Raw genomic sequence first — 19,295 nt, forward strand, 5'->3', positions numbered from 1 at the left:
AGCCCCTTGATCGAAGCAGCGGCAATACCAAGCTTGAGCGGAGCGCTAGAAGAGCGCTACGACTGACGTAAGTCAACAAAGGTCACGTGGCCACGCCTAAGTGCGGTGATTGGCTGCGTGGGCACAGGGAAACGGGGTGGGGAGGGGGGTCACGGTGGCGGCGTGGGGTTCGCTGTGTGACACAATTACAACAACTTTGTTCAGCTGCTGGGGAAGTTTGTACAGGCAACAAATACACCCCACGCGGGCGGGCGCGGGTCCCTGTCACCTCGACTCCACTCACTTTTCGCCGCTGGGGCTGGCGGCTCAGCAGCGATGTAAACACTGCTCCGTCACCGCCAGCAGCAGCAGCAGCAGCAGCCTCCTCCTCCTTCTCCTTCTCCTCCCACTCCCCCCCCCCCCAGTCTTCGGCGCTGGGGCTCCCTTCCTGCTCCCTCCTCCTCCGATCAGCGGGGCTTCCCCCCGCCTTTCTCTCCCTCCCCCTCTCTGCCGGCTGTTGTTGTTGTAATAAAAGTTGTGGTGGTGCGTGTGTGTCGGGCACCCCGCCCCGCCCGGCACTGGGGGGGGTGTTGGGGCGCGCGGGGAGGGGGGCTTGCGATCGTGAGTTAATTACGTTGCGTTTCCATGAAATCGTGTGGAGTGTCGCTCGCCGCTGCCGCCGCCGCCGCCGCTGCCTCTACTGCTTTCGGTGATGAGGAAAAGAAAATGGCGGCGGGGAAAGCGAGCGGCCAGAGCGAGGAGGACTTCGCCAGCCTGACAGCGGAGGAAAGAGAAGTCCTCTCTGGCCTCGACAGGTACTCAGATGGCAGCCTCCGTATTCCGGCTTGTCCGGTGATCTCTCTTGCCCGCCCGCCCGAGGTGTACGAGTGAGCGAGCGAGTGTGTGTGCGCGTGAGAGGGAGAAAAAGCGAGTGTGAGTGTGGCGGTGCTCTTGGGCCGGAGTGAGGGCTCTGCCCCTGCCAGCGAGTGCGAGGGAGCGCACGGAGCGATCTGTTTGGGGCGGGGTGGGCTGGGGGACTCGGCGAACGTGTCTGTTTTGCTCAATCTCTCTCTGTCGCTTGATTCCCCCTTGTGCAGCCGACTCTTCGGATTTTTAAGGCTTCATGAAGATGGCGCCAGAACGAAGGCCTTGCTGTTAAAGGTAAGGGGATTGGGGTGGGGGAGGAGGCAACTGACCAGGGAGCCACCCTCCCGGGTTTGTGTGCGTGTGTGTGTGTGTATTTGTGTAGGAGCATGTGTGAGTGTGCTGGAGAGCTGCGGAATTAAGCCGTCACCTCGCGACCGTGAGGTTCGGAATCGCGCTGACTACCCCCTTCCTCGCCTGGCTCTCGGGAGAGAACCGCTCGGCTCTTCCTTCTCCGGCCCGCTGGAATAGAAAGCTCCCGTTGCTCACTTTCAGGGTTTTATCTAAAAAGTAGGGTAGAAGGTGTCGCCCCGATTCTCTCCATTTAGGAGCAATCGGCCGATATTTAATAAGGACTGGTTGCTGAAGAGGAAAAAACTGGATCGAATTGAATCGCTGAAAATGAATTGATATAAATAGGAAGAAGGGTATTGAAGAAACGTGGCGCCTCTTCCGTGGTGTGTCACTCTCAGGAGTCTCGTAGCAAACTGATTTGTTTACTCGTGCTGTATCCATCTTCCTTGCAACGTGCATCTTCATTGAACGATTTGCTTTTTCATAAGCTTTTTACTTCGTAGGACCGTTTATAGAGAACGGGTTGTAGGTTGCGGCTGTTATTGTACAACTGACTAAAGAGGTATCTTCTTTCAGTAAAAAAAAAAAAGTTATTGGTCCTGTCATTTAGTTAAATAATGGCTTCTCCTCTTGGCCCAAGATGGCCGGACAGGGAGGAGAAAGAACTTGGTGGGAGGAGGTAAACAGAAATAAATACTCTACTCGGAATGTATATGCAAATATGTGTGAAATGTTTGACTTTTTAGGAGCTGCATAGGCTGATGTGTCAAAAGTTGAATTTACTAAAAGCAGAATAGTGTGTTTACAGAGCTATTGGTATATCTTATTAACCTGTAGCATATCTACCTAAATTACATAGATTTTGAAACAACAAATTAATTTATGGGACAAATATTATTAGACAACAAGAAATGGTTTATATTTCATTACTTGATATTTTCTTTTCAGTACTAGTATCTCACAGCTTTAGTTTAGATGTAATGATTTCCTTATTGAATTTATTGGTCTACTTTGGGTATAATATAAACTTCTCTGCATTTCTTTTATATAACCAAGTAACTTAGTTTAAAGATTCGTGATTTAGGGATTTTTTTGATAGAATGTAAGTTCTTGTTTCTGGTGAAATTGTTTTTAAAAAGGCAATCTTTACCAAACGTTGAAACGTTTTCTAGATATGTATGTCAAATATTTGTGATGGCAACTATCTGAATTCTAAATCTTCAAGTATTTCATTTTCTGGCACAAGGTAAAACTATACAGTATACTGAAAGAGTTGTTTTTGATGTTTAAAATGTTAGACTACAGTATTAAGGTTTGACATGATTTTAAAGAAAAGGGTTCTAAGGAGTAATATGCTATTAATTCCTCTGTAACTTAGTTTATGTATTTATCTACTGGGTATAATTACAGGAAAATCATGGGTTGGTCTTCTTTTGTTTCATTGGTGTAAGTTTAATGCTTAGTATGTACTATAATATATGTTGTGATCTACTTGGTATTTTTAAATGGTTTGTCTATTAAACCTAGATTAAAATTTTAATTGTAGGAATATCAGAAGTCAGATTATTGGTCCAACTCTCACAGAATTGATAAAACTGAATGGCAGGGTTTCGCCCATAATTTTCCTCACTTTTGTCTGGAAATTAAATGGAACTCTCCTGCATGTAAATCATTTGTTTTGCTAGAGTACTTCAGCTCCTTCTTTACATATATTTCTACTCTGTAATATATACTGTTGAATTTAATAGGGATTACTCCAGCTAAGTGGATATAGCATAAATGGTATCAGAAATTACACATCAGAAGAAAACATTTTAAACAGCCTATGGTTTTGCAGAAAGAGCGAAGTCAAACAATTGATGCCTTTGAAAGTATTAGGGTAGTAACTTTCAGAATTCCCCACTATCATTTCCAAAATGCATTGTTTCCATCAAATTTTAGATTGAAGAAGACTGTGCTAAATATTAAAGTTTATTTTCCAGAATAGGTCACATCAGACAAAGAAAATAGTACCTTGGTATTTATTCATCGTTAATTGGTTCCATGAAGCGATGACTATCAAAAATGATGAGAACAAAACAGATTTTTCCCATAAGGAATAATGTAGTGAGTCACAAGGCAGCCAACACAGACAAGTTCTACTTTGTGCATCGAGTACCAAACAATGAGTACCTGGACAAATTTTTGTGTCAAAACGTGTTGAGTATAAAACTTGATGAGTTTCAAAGCAGTTGACTGCCAGGGTACCACTGTAGTTGAATTATATAGAAGGTAAATTATAGTTTCGTTATAGACAGATGTGTATATGTGAGTCCAATATATAAATATTTTGGATAAGGTAGACCAAATCAAAGAAACAGTGATGGTCATAAATACCTAATGGTTATATAGTCAACAAGACAGCCCTCAATTCAGGCCTCCTTGCCCTGGTATGCTCCAGGAGTTACAGTCTACAATTCAGTTCGTATTGTAAGATGTATGGTGTAAGACATATCATTAATTCATCTGTAGGTACAAATTTAGGAAAGTTTGCTTTAAGAAATGAGAACAGGAAATTGGAGTGAGGAATTCTTCATTCTTAAATGTTAATACTGATGTTTACAATCAGCAAGAGAAACCAATCTAATAATTCTCCAAACTATTTTACCTTTTTAAAGGCAAAATTAAAGCTGCAAGTTAAATATTTCAAAATCTGTTTGGGTTTCAGCTGAGTTAATAGTTATATTAATATTATATATTAATGTTATGTGGAAGGTTTGTGGTCTTGTTGTTTAAAACAGCTTTCATATTGTAAGAAAAGTGAAGAAACTGTTGCTTATGTGGAAAGTCAGAGATACTGGTATTTGTACAGATATGGATGATAAATGAGATACCTGTGTAAGAACGGGGAAATGTCAAGTATTTTCCTCTTGCATAGTGATTAAATCCATGATCATCATGAAACTGTCTCTTAAGCTTGGTATTTGTGTTCCTTTTGATAGATTGTTTCAGTTGTTTTATAAGAAAAATTGAGTTAAATATTCTCCAAAGTGATAGCCATTTTATGAATCAGCTCCCACCAGTAGTAACATAGTTATCACTTTAGAAAACATTAAACCCACTTTTTCTGCTGATATCAATTTACCATTATTATTTGTAATTATTATACAATATTGCTTTTAGATATATTTCAGGAGATGCATAGCTTAGATTCACAGTATTGTGCTGTTATAAATATAACCTCATCTGACTTTTAACTTTTTGGCATAAGTACTGCTATTTTCAATGAAATTGGAAATAATGTATTTTTATTCTGATGAGTAGAGGCTGATACTCAATTTATGATGTCAGTTCCTGTTTTCTGCATATATGCTGCATTTAGGCTCTGTTGAAGCAAAAAGACATAGCTAATGATTTCTGTAATCCTATCAAATAAAATGCTAGTGTGAATGTCTCTGTTCAATCTGCTCTAAAATTTACATAAACACCATCATCTGAAGCATGGAACTGAAAAGAAAATTGAAATGGTGGCAAACACTGTTTCCTGATAGCCAGTTTAAAGCATTTTGGTGATTAAAACAAATATAGTAAAGTCACTTCATGATTCTTGAATAAGACCAATAAACAGCAATTAGTAGTTATTAATTACTTGATTACAAGCCGGTAGATGGTAGAACAGCTTGGAGTGTACAGTATTCTCAGCCAATGATTTTGCTATTTATATATTTGCTGTATACATGTTTCTGAAAAGTTCATTATATTAGGACTTGGTACGTGAAGTTGTAAGAAAATGAAAACCTTGCATAGAAACCTCATTTGCATCGCATGCCAGATGTTTTTCTGGCATCTCATTTCCTAATTAATAAAAACCAGCCTAAAAGATATACTTGTTAACCAGGAGAGTGATGTGCATGATATGTAGATCGAACATGCCTCATACGTAGTTCAATACATTATAGGAACTTCTAATATAAAATCATTTGCACTGCTTATTAGTATGCTGATAAACAATGTCAAAAGGCTATGATAGAAATAATAATTCTTTAAAAGTATTGTTAAAATTAATTATCGGTTAATATTAAAATGGAATTGGACAGATATAATCAAAACTTCCAGTTGACAACTTCTTCCTCAGTAACATTCAGTGTTTATATAGAATTACACATGTAAGTAATGCTGTATCAATAAAGTAGCATTTAATGAAGTTTTATTGCTCTGTAGTTAAATGAATATCTACATGCATAGAAATCACCATCAACAGACATTTTAAGTAACACTTTAAACTCACCCTCAATCGTTATTAGCTATCTTCTGTGTCATTGTTGTGGTATATTATGGTCTGCTTAAAAAGGATGTCTTATTTAATATTGGAGCATTTTGTTTTCAAAGAAAGAAACTGTGAAAGGTTCTGTATGACTGACATCTTCATTTTCTCTTTTCTATGTAACTCCATGTTAATACATTTACATAGCAGGTATGGCATTAACTGAATTTAATACTCATGAAGTTGATAAAAATTCATTTGCATGATAAATCCACAGCTAATAGGTATCTACGGTATAAGGTTTGATTTTATTTTTAAAACACTGTAGCTTATGTAATGGCATACTGAGTTGCGTTCATTGCTTTATTTTTCTACTGCTTCAATGTGTTGTTCTGTAATCTTGAAAACATACATGCCATTTGGATTTTAAAGGATGTGCAGCTTGTGTTTTGATATAGCCATTTTTATGTTGAAATATCAAATTAATTCCAGGGAACGTTTTGAGCAATTGAACCAAAATTGGAGTAGTGAACCTTATCAAAATGCTACTTCAATTTTAATTTATTTAAAATTAAATAATTTTATTATTTGCGGTGAGTTGATATTTTATATAGGGATTCAGAATATTTTTTAAATTTATCTGTTCTAACTTCTAGCTATAGTTATAGCCTTACAAATATATGAAAATTTGCATATACCTTTCCCCCCCCACCCCCACAGCACAGAAGCCATCTCTGATATATTTGATGATTTTATATGTGTGCTACTATATTTATTTGTTAGATTTATATAGTCTTTTATTGAAAAGCTCAAAGCAGTGTAGGTAGTGTTTCCCCTCCTATTTTTATCACAGCAATAATTGTATGACATAAATTGAACTTTATATCATTATATCTCAATCTGGACGTATTGTATAGATTTCAACTAGCTAGATAGAAAATGCTGGGGATAGAAATCTGCACATCTGGAATTGTGAAGGTTGGGAACATGCAATACACTACTATGGATAGATGTTTACTGAGTTTTATTAGAGGTATATTGCATAGATTCATATATTTGGATTATACAAAAAAAGTGCAATGTTGTGAAGTTTAAATGTGAAATTGTTGGCTTCTTGAGCTACTCATACATTGCTTCAGATCAAATGCATATATACTAAAGCATAGTTCTTGGAAGATATTAACATTGCAATGGCATTATCTGGTATATGGACCTAAGATATTAATGTAGTTAGTTAGCAACTTGAAATTGCTTTTTTTGAACACAGTTTGAATATACAATATATTTAATATGTAGTTACCTAGTCAAACATTACAAACATAATTAGTATTCTTATTGGCTAGAAATTTTAAGTATCAGTTTCTTAATGTGTACTTGCATGCAATCACAGATAATTGTTTATATGATCTGCTTACTAACAGTTTAGCAAAATTCTGATTGACAATTCTACAGTATTAAAAAAAAAAGGAATTGCAGAGCATTTAATATCGTAATATCACTAAGTATATTTTTATAGCAGATGTTAAGTGAGATACTGAATCTTGATAGATTAAAAGGATAGGTAATACAGTATATTGTTCACTTAGAAGATGAGTTTAGTTTGCATAATTGTAATGATACAGGATTGTTCACAGATCTCTTTTTAAAAAATAAAAATGAAGGGAATCTTGAACTTTTTTTCTGATTATCCATTCATTGTGTTTCTATACAGCCTAAGAATATATTTCATGAGGTAGCTAATTTATGGATATACAGTCATGTATGAGTTGATGCATGAAAAAAATAATTATTTCCCAACCAAAATAGTTGTGGTTGTAGGTTGAGGACTTTCTGTAGAGTGCTGAATGGTAATAAAAGTGCAGTCTCTGCTCTGCTATCAATAGAAGAGGAGATCATTGCAGAATTCAATCTGGGTCGATCGCCAGGACCAGATGTTTTGTCTTCGAGCTTTTGGACTCGTGCTGGAGCCCATCTTCAGGGAACTTCTCTCTTATCTGCAAAACAGATCAGGTACCTTTTTGTGTAGTTGTCATTTTTGGTTAATAAACGGGATATACACCATATTTTTTTAGAAGAAGGATAAGGAAAAAAAATGAAATGTGTGTAGTGTGTGTGTGCGTGTGTGCTGTAAATGGATGTGTGTGATTGTATATAAATAAGTACAAATTCCTATTTTACCTCTGTGGATGGTTTGTGTCTTCCTCAATCTTGGATCCTATGTCAGAGGCCTGATAGTTTGAGAGTTCTGTGCAGTATCTTGGTTATTTCTACCACTGAACCTTTCTGAACTCTTGAGATTTTTCTTGGGATCCCTCAGAGCCATTCCTCCAGTTTAGGAACCCTGAGTGCTCTTGCCACCAGTTGGATCTTAGCTTTTACTTTCCATATCCTCTCTAGTTCCTCCTTCAGACTAGTATTTCTCCAAATTCTCATATTCTATCACTTGGGCTTCACTATATCATCACCTCTGTCTTCTGGTTCTTATCTCTTACTACAGCCATTGATTGATTAATACCTTCCTGTTAATTTGGATACATAAGTCCCACAGGATTTTATTCTTCATGACTTTTTGTGGAAAGTCTAGCCTATACACTATGCAGATGTTCCTGTATATCAGGGCTGTCAAACTCGTGTTGTCATGGCATCGTCACATGGCGTATCGGGAGGTTTTACCCCTTTGCTAAACTGGGCGTGGGTGTAGCCACTATGTGACGCATCCGGGCCGTGAGTTTGACAGCCCTGCTCTATACAATATCAGCTACCTGTTGTGCCATTTAGTGTATTCTATTTGCTGCCTGCATCTTATACCTTGCCACTATTTGTTAAATTGTCTCTGTCTCTCTGCATCTTGGGTCCTATCTAATGTGGTATACTCCTTCTTGTATGGATTTGGTCCTTACTGCCTGTTCTTGTGTTGCTCTGATCGGTGCCTGAGTTCTGCCTTTTAATCCATCCCTTTCAGTCACTGGTAAGATTTTCCAATGTCAGCCATCACAGCTATCTCTTCAAAGTATATTCCAGATTTATATAATCACCTGAAGCCAACTGGACTTTAGTCAGCTTACAGAATTTACATAATAAAAAGAGGTGCTTTTGAATCAGTCTTCGCTCTGGGACAATTACAATTTCTTGGCAGCATTGCCTTCCAATGGCTAAGAGAAAGTGATTGACCCAAAGTTACCCAGCTGCTTTCATGCCCAAGGCAAGACTAGAACTCAGTTGTCGGGTTTCTAGCCTGGTGCCTTTAACTGCTATACCAAACTAGCTCTCAGATAATAATTCAAATAAAAGGCTGAAAGTCTAGAATTAGAGAAAATGTAGTTGCTGCTGTATAAGTTAATGCCCAAAGACCCTCTGAAAGAGACCTATTTTCTCTTGTTTTTAGAATGCAATAAGGCTGGGATCCATTCATGCTTTTGAGTACAAACTGCTGTACTGTGTTGCAGAAGAGAAGAGTTGTTATAAAAACACCACTTTGGGGCCACATCATGCCATGCCTCTTAGAAGATGGAGACTATTGGTTAGTGCTCACTAATTGCCTGGGTAGGAAGATATCTAGGCCCCAAACCATATGGGACTTTATACAAGTGACCTGCATCTTGAATTATACCTCAAAACATTATGGAAATCAGTACAGCTTGAACAGCAGAGGAGTGATATGTAACTGACCATTGAACATATGCACCACTGTGAGTTGGCCAGTTGAAGTTTCTGGATAGTCTGGGTATTGGGTAGAGAAGATTACAGTAATCAATATATAACAAGTGACTGTCTTCAGTGCATCTGTTTTAGGTAAGGTTGCAATTGGCACATCAGCTGAAGTTATGCAAAAGTGTTGAGTCTGTTTTTCCCCATCCATATCCTGGCAGCCTCCAGGCATTGCATCAAGGTATGACTTCTATCACATCTTTCAAGAGGTCTTGATTGGAGATGTATAGTTGAATGTCACCTAATATAAATCAGTGGCCCCCAACCTTTTTGGCACCAGGGCCTGGTTTTATGGACTGTGGTGGTTTTGGTTTTGCTCACTCAACTGCTGCTCACCCCGTAGGATTCCTAACAGGCCATGGACCAGTACCGGTCTGAGGGTTGGGGACCTCTGATATAGATGATATTTCATTTTGAACAGATGAATAATCTAGCAGTTTCATGTAGATGTTGAACAGGATAACAGAAAGGATGATCTGACTTTTTCTCTCCACAGCACCTACTAGATTCCCAAGTAGAAGCAGAAACACCTTAAAATGGTGCCTCCAAATCTCAGCTCTCACATATGGTTCAGAAGGGTACTCTGCTAAAGCCTATCAAAAATTCCTGAAAGAAGTAGGAAGACAAGGATGGTTGTTCCACCTCAATCCAAGCCCACCCTAGGTCATCCATAAGAACTACTAATGTGGTTTCTTTGCCATGCCCAGGTCTAAAACCAGATTGGAAATTTCCAAATCTATATTCATCAGAGCTTTTTGCAGTTGCAACCCTCTCAAGAAGGAAAAGTTTAAAATAAGATGATAATTTTATTAAATCCAGGCCTCACCTCTTAAGGAGTAGGCAAACAAGTGCCTCTTTAATATGGCTCTGCACTACATCGTACAACATCTTGAATCTCCAAAGACCTATGCAAGGGTCCTCTTTGTAGACTTTAGTTCAGCATTCAACACCCATCATTCCAGAAATTCTTCTAACTAAGCTAAACCAGCTAGCGATACCTGAACACACATGTAAATGGATCATAAGCTTCCTAACAGACAGGAAGCAGCAGGTGAAGCTAAGCAGAACCACATCAGATACCTGTACAATTAGCACAGGGGCCCCACAAGGCTGTGTGCTCTCTCCACTTCTCTCTATATACCAATGACTGAATCTCGCAACGATCCATCTGTTAAACTACTGAAGTTTGCAGATGACACAACAGTGATTGATCTCATTAGAGACAATGATGAATCCACATACAGCCTCGTGGTGCGATCAGAACAATCTGGAACCGAACATACTTAAAACCATAGAAATTGTGGTGGACTTTAGGAGAAACTCTCTCATACTACCACCTCTTACAATACTAGACAACACAGTATCAACAGTAGAGATTTCTAGGTTCTACCATATCTCACAACCTAAAATGGACGCCCAGCATCAAAAACATCATCAAAAAAGCACAACAAAGAATGTTCTTTCTGCGCCAACTCAGAAAGCTCAAAGTACCCAAGGAGCTGCTGATACAGTTCTACAGAGGAATTATTGAGTCTGTCATCTGTACCTCTATAACTGTCTGGTTCGGTTCTGCAACCCAACAAGACAGACACAGACTTCCTGGACATAAACTGTTTCAACTCCTATCCTCAAAACGATGCTATAGAGCACTGCAGACCAGAACAACTAGACACAAGAACAGTTTTCCCCCGAATGCCATCACTCTGCTAAACAAATAATTCCCTCAACACTGTCAAACTATTCACTAAGTCTGCATTACTATTAATCTCATCGTTCTTATCACCCATCTCCTCCCACTTAAGACTGTATGACTAACCTTTTTGCTGGTATCCTTAAGATTTATATTGACTGTTTCCCTATGACTATCATTAAGTGTTGTACCTTATGACTCTTGACGAATGTATCTTTTCTTTTATGCACACTGAGAGCATATGCACCAAGACAAATTCCTTGTGTGTCCAGTCACACTTGGCCAATAAAGAATTCCATTCTATTTCTATTTCTATTTCTATTTCTATTTCTATTTCTATTTCTATTCTAGACCGCTACCATCTCTCCTTCCCTCCTTTCCTAAAGGGACATTCACTACAGCTGGATACAGCTCACAATCCCCTCCCTGGCCACTTTAATTAGCTAGGTTGGATCCAGTTCACCAATTAAATTTGTTTTAACCGATGCTTGTAACCTCTTCAGAGCTGCCTCTATACCCTGAACCATCCGCAACCATGGAAGCTCACTAGGTGACTTCAAACCAGTCACTAAGTCTCAGTTCATCCTTTTTCATAGGGTTGTTGTTTGGGGAGAGAAGTAGGAGGAGAAAACACAGCATTGTATTTGCTATCTTGACCTTCTCTATCAAAGGCAGAATCTGTGTCATAAATTAGAAATAAATGTAACTGAGATTGGATGTTTCGGAAGGAATATATCAATAGTGCAGATTTTTGTACTCCTTTAAAATATTTTTAATCTCTATTAAATATGTGATGAAAATTGAAATGATCCCTAGATCTCGATTGGAGAATGCTTTGGTTAAAGATAAAGCAGCAGATTGAGGAGGTATGTGCAAGGAGGAGGTATATTTATCAGGAGCAGTATTTATTCTTAATGAAGCTGTTTATCGAGAATTAAAAAATAAGGCAGAAGAATATATTGGTAGACTAAAATCAATTAGCTAATGGCAGATCATAGAACATTCCATCATGCAGTTAGAAGAAAAGAACAGGCATCCAGTGAGAAGAGACTGGTAAATTAGGAAACTCTCCTCATTCACTAAAATATACTGTTCTTTGGTTATCAATGGATGGATTAATTTTAGGATTGCTGTGACTAAAGGGCAATCATTGAAAATGATATGTTCTATTTTTTTCTACCTTGGTTTTATACATAAACACACTCTGGTTGTTTCTCCTTTTGACACCGTTGTCAGATTGCTGACTGGCATTCTGGAGAATCATCAAAACTGGACTTTCAGGAGGTCAGAAATAGAATAGATGACAATTATTATCTTGTGTCTTTTAAAAGAAAGATTTATCCTGCTGCATTTAGAATCTGACACTTGGCCAAGTGCGGTGCATTACATTATAATCTAAAATTAGTATTTCTGATAGCAAAAATGTACTTTGGGTATGTACTGTATTTCATCTGAAGATAGGTAGCAGTTTAACAACTGATGTGTTCCCTTTTCTGAAGTTTCAATTTCAACTTAATAAAATTTGTTTGTAAATCAAATGTGTAAAATTGGCAGTATACAAGTTAAAATTATATCCAGTAGAGTAAAAACAAAAGGAAACCTGTAATCCAAATCTAATATACCCAGCATATTAATAGATCTTCGGCCAAGGCATATACTTCTTAACTCTGTGTGAGGAAAGAGTCAAGTCTTCAAGGCCCACTTAAAGGATGGCAAGGCTGAGCCTACTTGAACTTTTGAGTCAGGGGGAGTGGGGAGTATACTATTCCAGAGGCAGGTAATACAACAGAAAAGTCATGCTTCCTGAATCCCTTCACTGTTTCAAAGAAAACATCTGAAACATGCTTTTGTTTGCTTTTGTAAATATGGCTGCACCTTTATATGTTTTAATGTTTTACTATTACCTTTTAATATTTTAATCACATTTTTCATAAGTCATCACTCTCAGATAATAATGCTGTGAAGTTTTCAAGCACTGTCTTTGGTATCTATTTTAGGAAAGCTGTTGCTTTGGTCAAAATGGAAGTATTTGTTGAAATGGCTTACTTGAGATTTTGACCTACATGTATTTATTTCATTTTTTAAAAATTTTGTCAAGCATGTATTTTATGACAGATACAAGTGTTTATAACATAATTATAAATACATGAAAAGGTTGCGAATAAAAGAAAACATTAGGACAGGGACGTCTCCTTGTTGGCCAATGGGGCAAATTGGTAGCTTTTGGAGTTCGGCCACATCTTGAAAGTCATAGATTGCTTATTCTTATCCACAGTTCAAGTATATTTTAGAGAAATATTTGATTTAAAAGAATGAAGTATTTTTTAAAAAATGTATCTAACCTATAGTTCAGTTATTCCTTTACTAAGCATTGTTTTGCAATAGAGCAACAATAGATGTTTATAATTTGAAAACATGCAGTACAGTGATTACCTTGCCGAAAATTCCAGGTCAGACATGGAATATAATTCATGGAATAATTTCTTGATCAAGTTCCTCAATGTTGTTATTGAGTTCTCCATATTTTTATGCAGACAACTTCAGTATTGATGACCTTACCATGGCAAATCAATCAAAACTGTTTTTAAGCTTAATTAGTTATAGAGTAATAGTTATTAAAAGTTCACTTTGTTGTTGTTTTTTTCAATGTTATATTTGGCTTTGACTTCTCATATTCCTCAAATGAATGCTTTAAAGAAGGCTGAGTGCTACAAAGTTATAGGATCCAAGTCAGAATTATCCACATGAGCTTCAAGAACAAATCCTTTTTATAAAGAAGGCAACTTCAAATGATCTGTTAAGACATTCTGTCATCTAGAAAGAGGCACATATTCTCTGAATAGGACTTTCAAGGAATTAAAAAAGATCATAGGTGTTTCTGCTGAGTTGATGCCTTGAATAGCATCTTGAAAAAAATTAACTACAAACTGGATGCCCTTGATGTATATGAACTTCAATTTCCATAGTTTCCAGGCAGTACAGCTTATATTATGAATTCTAAGATTTAAAGTCCATACCTAGAAAGGATTGTTGTATCTGAGCTGCAAAAATCTGGACAACTACTAGATGACAACTAAGATGTACAGAAGCATCAACTCTTGGTGCTGTCAACTGGTTATATAAGGTTTGCAGCTCAAATACAGTATCCCTGCATCAGGAGAATGTCTGGCTTGGGGAAGGTCAGGAGAGGAATCATGTATCAGAATGGGTATGTTTATTTTCATTAAATATGTTTCTTCAAAGCAGTGAACTCACAATATAAATATTTTCTGTTCATGTATTCACATAAAATTTGAGCTACAAAGTTTTCAGCATGTTTCTGATAGGATTGGCCCAGATAAATGCTATCATTTGGAAGAGATTTGAATAAGGATGAATTGAGTTTCTTCCATTTTTGCAATCGCAGTTCTATAGTTCTTATTTTAAGAAGAATGTTTTTTTTGTTGTTGTTTATGGCAGAAATTACAGTTAAAGATAATTTCAGTGTAACGTCTTAAATATTTTATTTGCATTTTATGCATCACCGGTTGGCAACTATCACAAATCACAAGATACTTAAAATGGGGACCAAGCTTCACTCTTATATTATATACTTCACTCAATTTAGTTTTTTCTGAGTAAATGAAATAAGATAAGAAAGCATAAATTCTAGAAAACAAGACAAAACATTCTGCTTTTTGGTTTTTTGTTTGACTACCCTTTGTTATTCTTTTTGTGTATCTTATCTATATATGGATGATATATAGATATTATTAATATGTTGGCCTCTTATCAGTAAAGAAAGAAAAAGGAACTACAAAGATTCTAGTACCCCTTCTTTAAAAAACCAATCGGTGACATTGTGTGAAAAGGCATTTATTTTAAAAAGCAGGGTGGCAGTTCCTTTTACATGGAAGGTAGAAATTTAGTGGAATATTCTGTAGGAGGCTAGATGTCGGTTGGCAAATAGAACTTGTAAAACAGTTTTGTACACTATTTTATTTAATATATTTTTACTGATAGTATTTATTTTACTATTTGTTACAATATTTGTTCTATTTTCTAAAACAAATAGTATTTTCTTTACTATTAATAGTATTTATTTAATATTTTGTTTAATATTTTTAAACTTGTCATAACTAATTTATCAGTACGTATAATAAATATAAAGCAATTTAGTTACATAACCATGAAGCATAAAATAGACATTTGTTCAGCTTCTATATAGATAGTCTGTAAATGCTTATCAGAAAAGATGAGATTTAAACCTATTAAGATAATGGTTTCATTTTAATATTTGTTGGTTATATATGACATCAGATCATATATATTATTTGGACTATGTGGCAATTTTAGAGGTACTGTATTAGGAGTATAAAGTTGGGGAAACATCTATAATTGGGCTGAGTATAAAGAGCATGGAAAATACAGTAATTAAAGAATTACATTGGTATTGTTAGTTCTGAATTCAAGTCAAGAATATTTATTGCAGTCAATGAACAATCCATTAATTCTGAATTCTATATATAGGTACTGTAGTTCTTGTTTAGTGACTGTTTGAACTGGAAATGTTTGCAGCTGCAATGGTGATGAAAAAGTAACTGCTTCCAATGCTTGCATTTATAACCTTTGCAAAATCTTCTCTCTCTCTCTGTCAGTCATGTGTTTGCCATTATAGTCAGTATGTGTCCTTCAGTGCCTGACTTATTTTTTTCCCTCTTGCAAAGTTTCCCTAAACAAGCCAGATTTTCCTGAGTTGCTTTTCTTCCCAGCCCAACTCATCCCTAAAAAGTACAGAACAGAACAGAACAGAACAGAACAGAACAGAACAGAACAGAACAGAATAGAATTCTTTATTGGCCAAGTGTGATTGGACACACAAGCAATTTGTCTTTGGTGTATATGCTCTCAGTGTACATAAAAGAAAAAAATACATTCATCAAGAATCGTAAGATACAACACAGTGATAGTCATACAAGCTCAACTCTGGAACCTTAATTAGTTGATTAGAACCTTGGAGAGCTGGCTTCCACTGCCTGAAATTGACAAGCGCCCAGTATTTACATTAAATACTCTTGTTTGCCTACTAAGCTGGCTTGCAGCCACAAGCAAGCTAGACAAATAGACCATGCTACTGCATGCCTTTTGATGTGTGTTCCCCATTGTGTGCCTGCTTACTCTCTTGTAATCCCTTTCTCTCCATGTGGATATAAACATTTAGTATCTTATTGCTAATTACCTCATCACTGGGGTGAGTATCTCAAAGGTTGGGGAAATGGAGAAAGGGCTATAAGATTTGCCCTTTTACCTGGTTTCTTCCTGAGTAGAGTTCCAGAAATCTTCCCTGCCATTTGAGCTCACCCAGCTATTTGGGATTGTATCATTCTGATGCTGTAAAATAAAGAAAATGTAAAGTGAAATTATAAGCATGGTTGCCTGATTTTCTTTTAGCAACTGCTTTGCTTAACAATCAAGTTGCGGGTCCCAGTTGCAGTCTAAATTCTTCTGAAAGCAGATTTCGCTTTCCTTTTTTCAGTTATTTCATTTCTGTTCATCTGTTTGCCAACTTTTTTCTGTTGATTTATTGCAATAATCATAATGTTATATAATATGTACTTAATAAGAGGTCTTTGAAACATATGTATGTATTTGCACATATTCTATGTACATATAATAAAACTAGAAGCTGCAACTGGATCCACATTTAAATGGATTAAGCACCATTTACCTTGTTTGTAGTTTCTTGGGGTAAGTACAGTAGTTATGTATAACTTTTCAGTGAGAATGTAGAACAATAGTTTTAGAGTTTTTTTAAAAAACTGTACATAGATGCTGTTCTGTGTAATATGTGAAGTATTGTACATAACAAAGCTTACATGCACAGTAATGAAGAACGCTATTGTTTCACCAAGCAGGGCTGGCCTAAATGCTATTTTAATGGGTGGTTTCTATTTTAGCTCTTTTAGCCAAATTATTTAATATTTTTAAATTGTCTTTTAACTTTCATGTAGTTGTGGGTTTTATTTTTGGCTGTACACCGCCCTGAGTCCTTCGGGAGAAGGGCGGTATAAAAATTTAATAAAATAAAATTAATTAATTAATTAATTAAACTAATTTAACTTCAAGTTAAATAATATCATCCAGAATCCTGGATGAAACGGCTGGTGCGGGGTCCAGGAGGATAGCCTTCTTTGCTGTTGTTCCTGTCCTCTGGAACATCTTGCTCCCTGATGTGGCCCCAACCCTCCTATCCTTTCATAAAGGTCTAAAGATGTGGCTTTGGCAGTTGGCTTGGGACCCCAATGGGGGAACAGTACAGTGAAGGTGGCTGATCAAATAACAACAGATCTCACCTCCCCGCCACTCTGCCTCTGCCCCCCCCCCCATGTGTCCTTAGGTTTTAATGTTTGATTTTAATTATTTATATTTTAATTGTATATGTGTAAACATATTTTTATGAATGTAAACCGCCCAGAGTTACCCTATGGTAAGGTGGGTGGTCAATAAAATTTATAAAGAAAGAAATGTATTTTTTTTTTTTTTGGTACCACCTGAGTGGAGAAACACTTGCATGCAGCCTATGCTGGGCCTCCCAAAGGCTCTCCCACCCACCTTACTTTACTACATTTCCTCTCCGTTCCCTGCTTGGATTTTGACTGCTTCTCATCTTGGGGGGGATGCGGGGGCTAGATGAAAAGCTGCCTATCAAAGGAGTTCTCCACGCATGGTAGGGATCTCTTGACGGTATAAGAGCAGAAATAAAAAATTAAGGATTTTAGTTCCATTTCTACATCCCCGAAGGAATTCAGCTCTCATCAGCAGGCAGCTTCAGGCAGCCCCCAGAAACGAGAATGACTCCTCTCAGTAGGCGGCAGCAGCTTGCAACATTCTCTGACTGCTTTTCGATTGTCTTTGCAGGAAAGTTGGCAGAGAATATTGTAGATAGCAATCACATGATTGCAGGGCTCTTGCAAGTGCAAACAGGTTGCTAGTACCCAGATCACAATCCCATGACTGCAGGAGAGGTAATGCAACATTTTGTGACAGCCGGAAGTGTTTCAGGGGCTGTAAAACACCCTTTCCAAGGCTGTCATAATTCCAGACCAATTTTATGTGAAAGTCAAGGACTATGTATTATCATAATACAATCTTTAAAATATATCACTTGATTATGTGTGTGCACATTTAAATAGCATAGATTAATATTTTTCTCTGTCTGAAGGAAAATTTTGCCTAAAGGGAATTTTAAAGTAATTATGTGAAGCTCCTTCTTAGGAAAAAATTTAGAAATTGTAAATGAATTAAAAATAGGGTTTTATCAATTAAAAAAATCAGGAGATATCACACACTTTTTTGGAAATCTTAATGGGAATGTTATATTCTGAGACAGAGTTGTACACAGAAATTTTGATTCTTGGCCTACTCGATTTCTATCACTTTGGTGGGATTGAATGCAAAAAAAATTGTTTCCCTGCATTTTGCAGAATGTAACAGTTTTTTCATGCAGTAGAAAATAAATGCATTTAATGCTAATTGTTTCTGTTTATCGTTCATTTCTTTAAATCTTTTTTGTCTTTTAGAATTATTCAGTAGTTCAATGGAACTAGAAGAATGATAAAAAATAATTGCAACATTATTATCAGAAGATTACTAGAAGTTGGGAACAAAACTGTTTTTATTAGACTAATTTAGGTTGATTATGCATACTTATTCAGAAATGTAATTTTCATTGAAAAAAGTGTTTGTACATATACAGACATTCACAGAGAAAGGCATATTTTGGCTTTCCTGGAATAAATCCTAATTTAATTAGTATAAATCCATGTATTTGTGACTCATTTGTGTAATACATTCGGTATTGTAATTAGAGTGTTATACAAATTGAGGTCAGTATAGATTTGCCTTGTGATCTTTCTGTCAAACAATATAGTTACATCTGACTTTACAGATCAGTTCTCTCCATTGTTTCTGATGTTTTAAAACGTTGATGTTTCTGTGTTTAAAATAACTTGTTTCATATAGTCTATATAGACGATTCTTTATTGACCTCGTTTTTAGCATCTCCAACTATTCCTGGTGTAATTAATTTTTCTAAGAATTTAAACACATAATATCACCAAAATAAGACACGTTTAGCACGATAATCATATCTTCTATTGATTGATACTTCTGACTTGAAGCAGTCTACCATATTTTTAGTATTTTTGCTATCTATGGTTTTGTAGTAGTCAACTCCAAATTTGTAATTTTAAGTAGTGTAGTTTTCTTCTGTGAGCTTTTTATTGTCACTTTTCCCAAGTGTGGCTATTGTAGTTACAGGAAAACAGTGTTGTAGCAGAGGTGGATACAAAAAACGAGGGGGTAGATCCTTTCTGGTAGTGGATTTCAGAAAACACTTGACAGGCCACATGTTGTGCATGCCTGTGTTAGATTGTTTATCTCTCTGTAACAAATTTGCTTATCCTAATTTCCAAATTG

The 19,295-nt window shown here is 36.7% G+C and overlaps 1 protein-coding gene across 6 annotated transcripts in view; it reads left to right on the plus strand.

The window, feature by feature from the left end:
- The first annotated feature begins 546 nt into the window (after positions 1-546).
- Positions 547-19,295, plus strand: part of KDM6A (lysine demethylase 6A) — a 288,042-nt gene continuing 269,293 nt past the window's right edge. For all 6 annotated transcript variants that reach the window (XM_070944238.1, XM_070944240.1, XM_070944242.1 and 3 more), the window contains exons 1-2: positions 547-794; positions 1,077-1,140. In XM_070944238.1, coding sequence (XP_070800339.1) covers positions 625-794; positions 1,077-1,140 — 234 coding nt within the window. In that variant the 5' untranslated portion in view covers positions 547-624. The remainder of the gene's footprint in view (positions 795-1,076; positions 1,141-19,295) is intronic.

This window comes from Pituophis catenifer, unplaced genomic scaffold (assembly GCF_029215685.1).
Source record: "Pituophis catenifer annectens isolate HBS135680 unplaced genomic scaffold, rPitCat1.0.hap2 SCAF_4, whole genome shotgun sequence".
NCBI classification, from domain to species: domain Eukaryota; kingdom Metazoa; phylum Chordata; class Lepidosauria; order Squamata; family Colubridae; genus Pituophis; species Pituophis catenifer.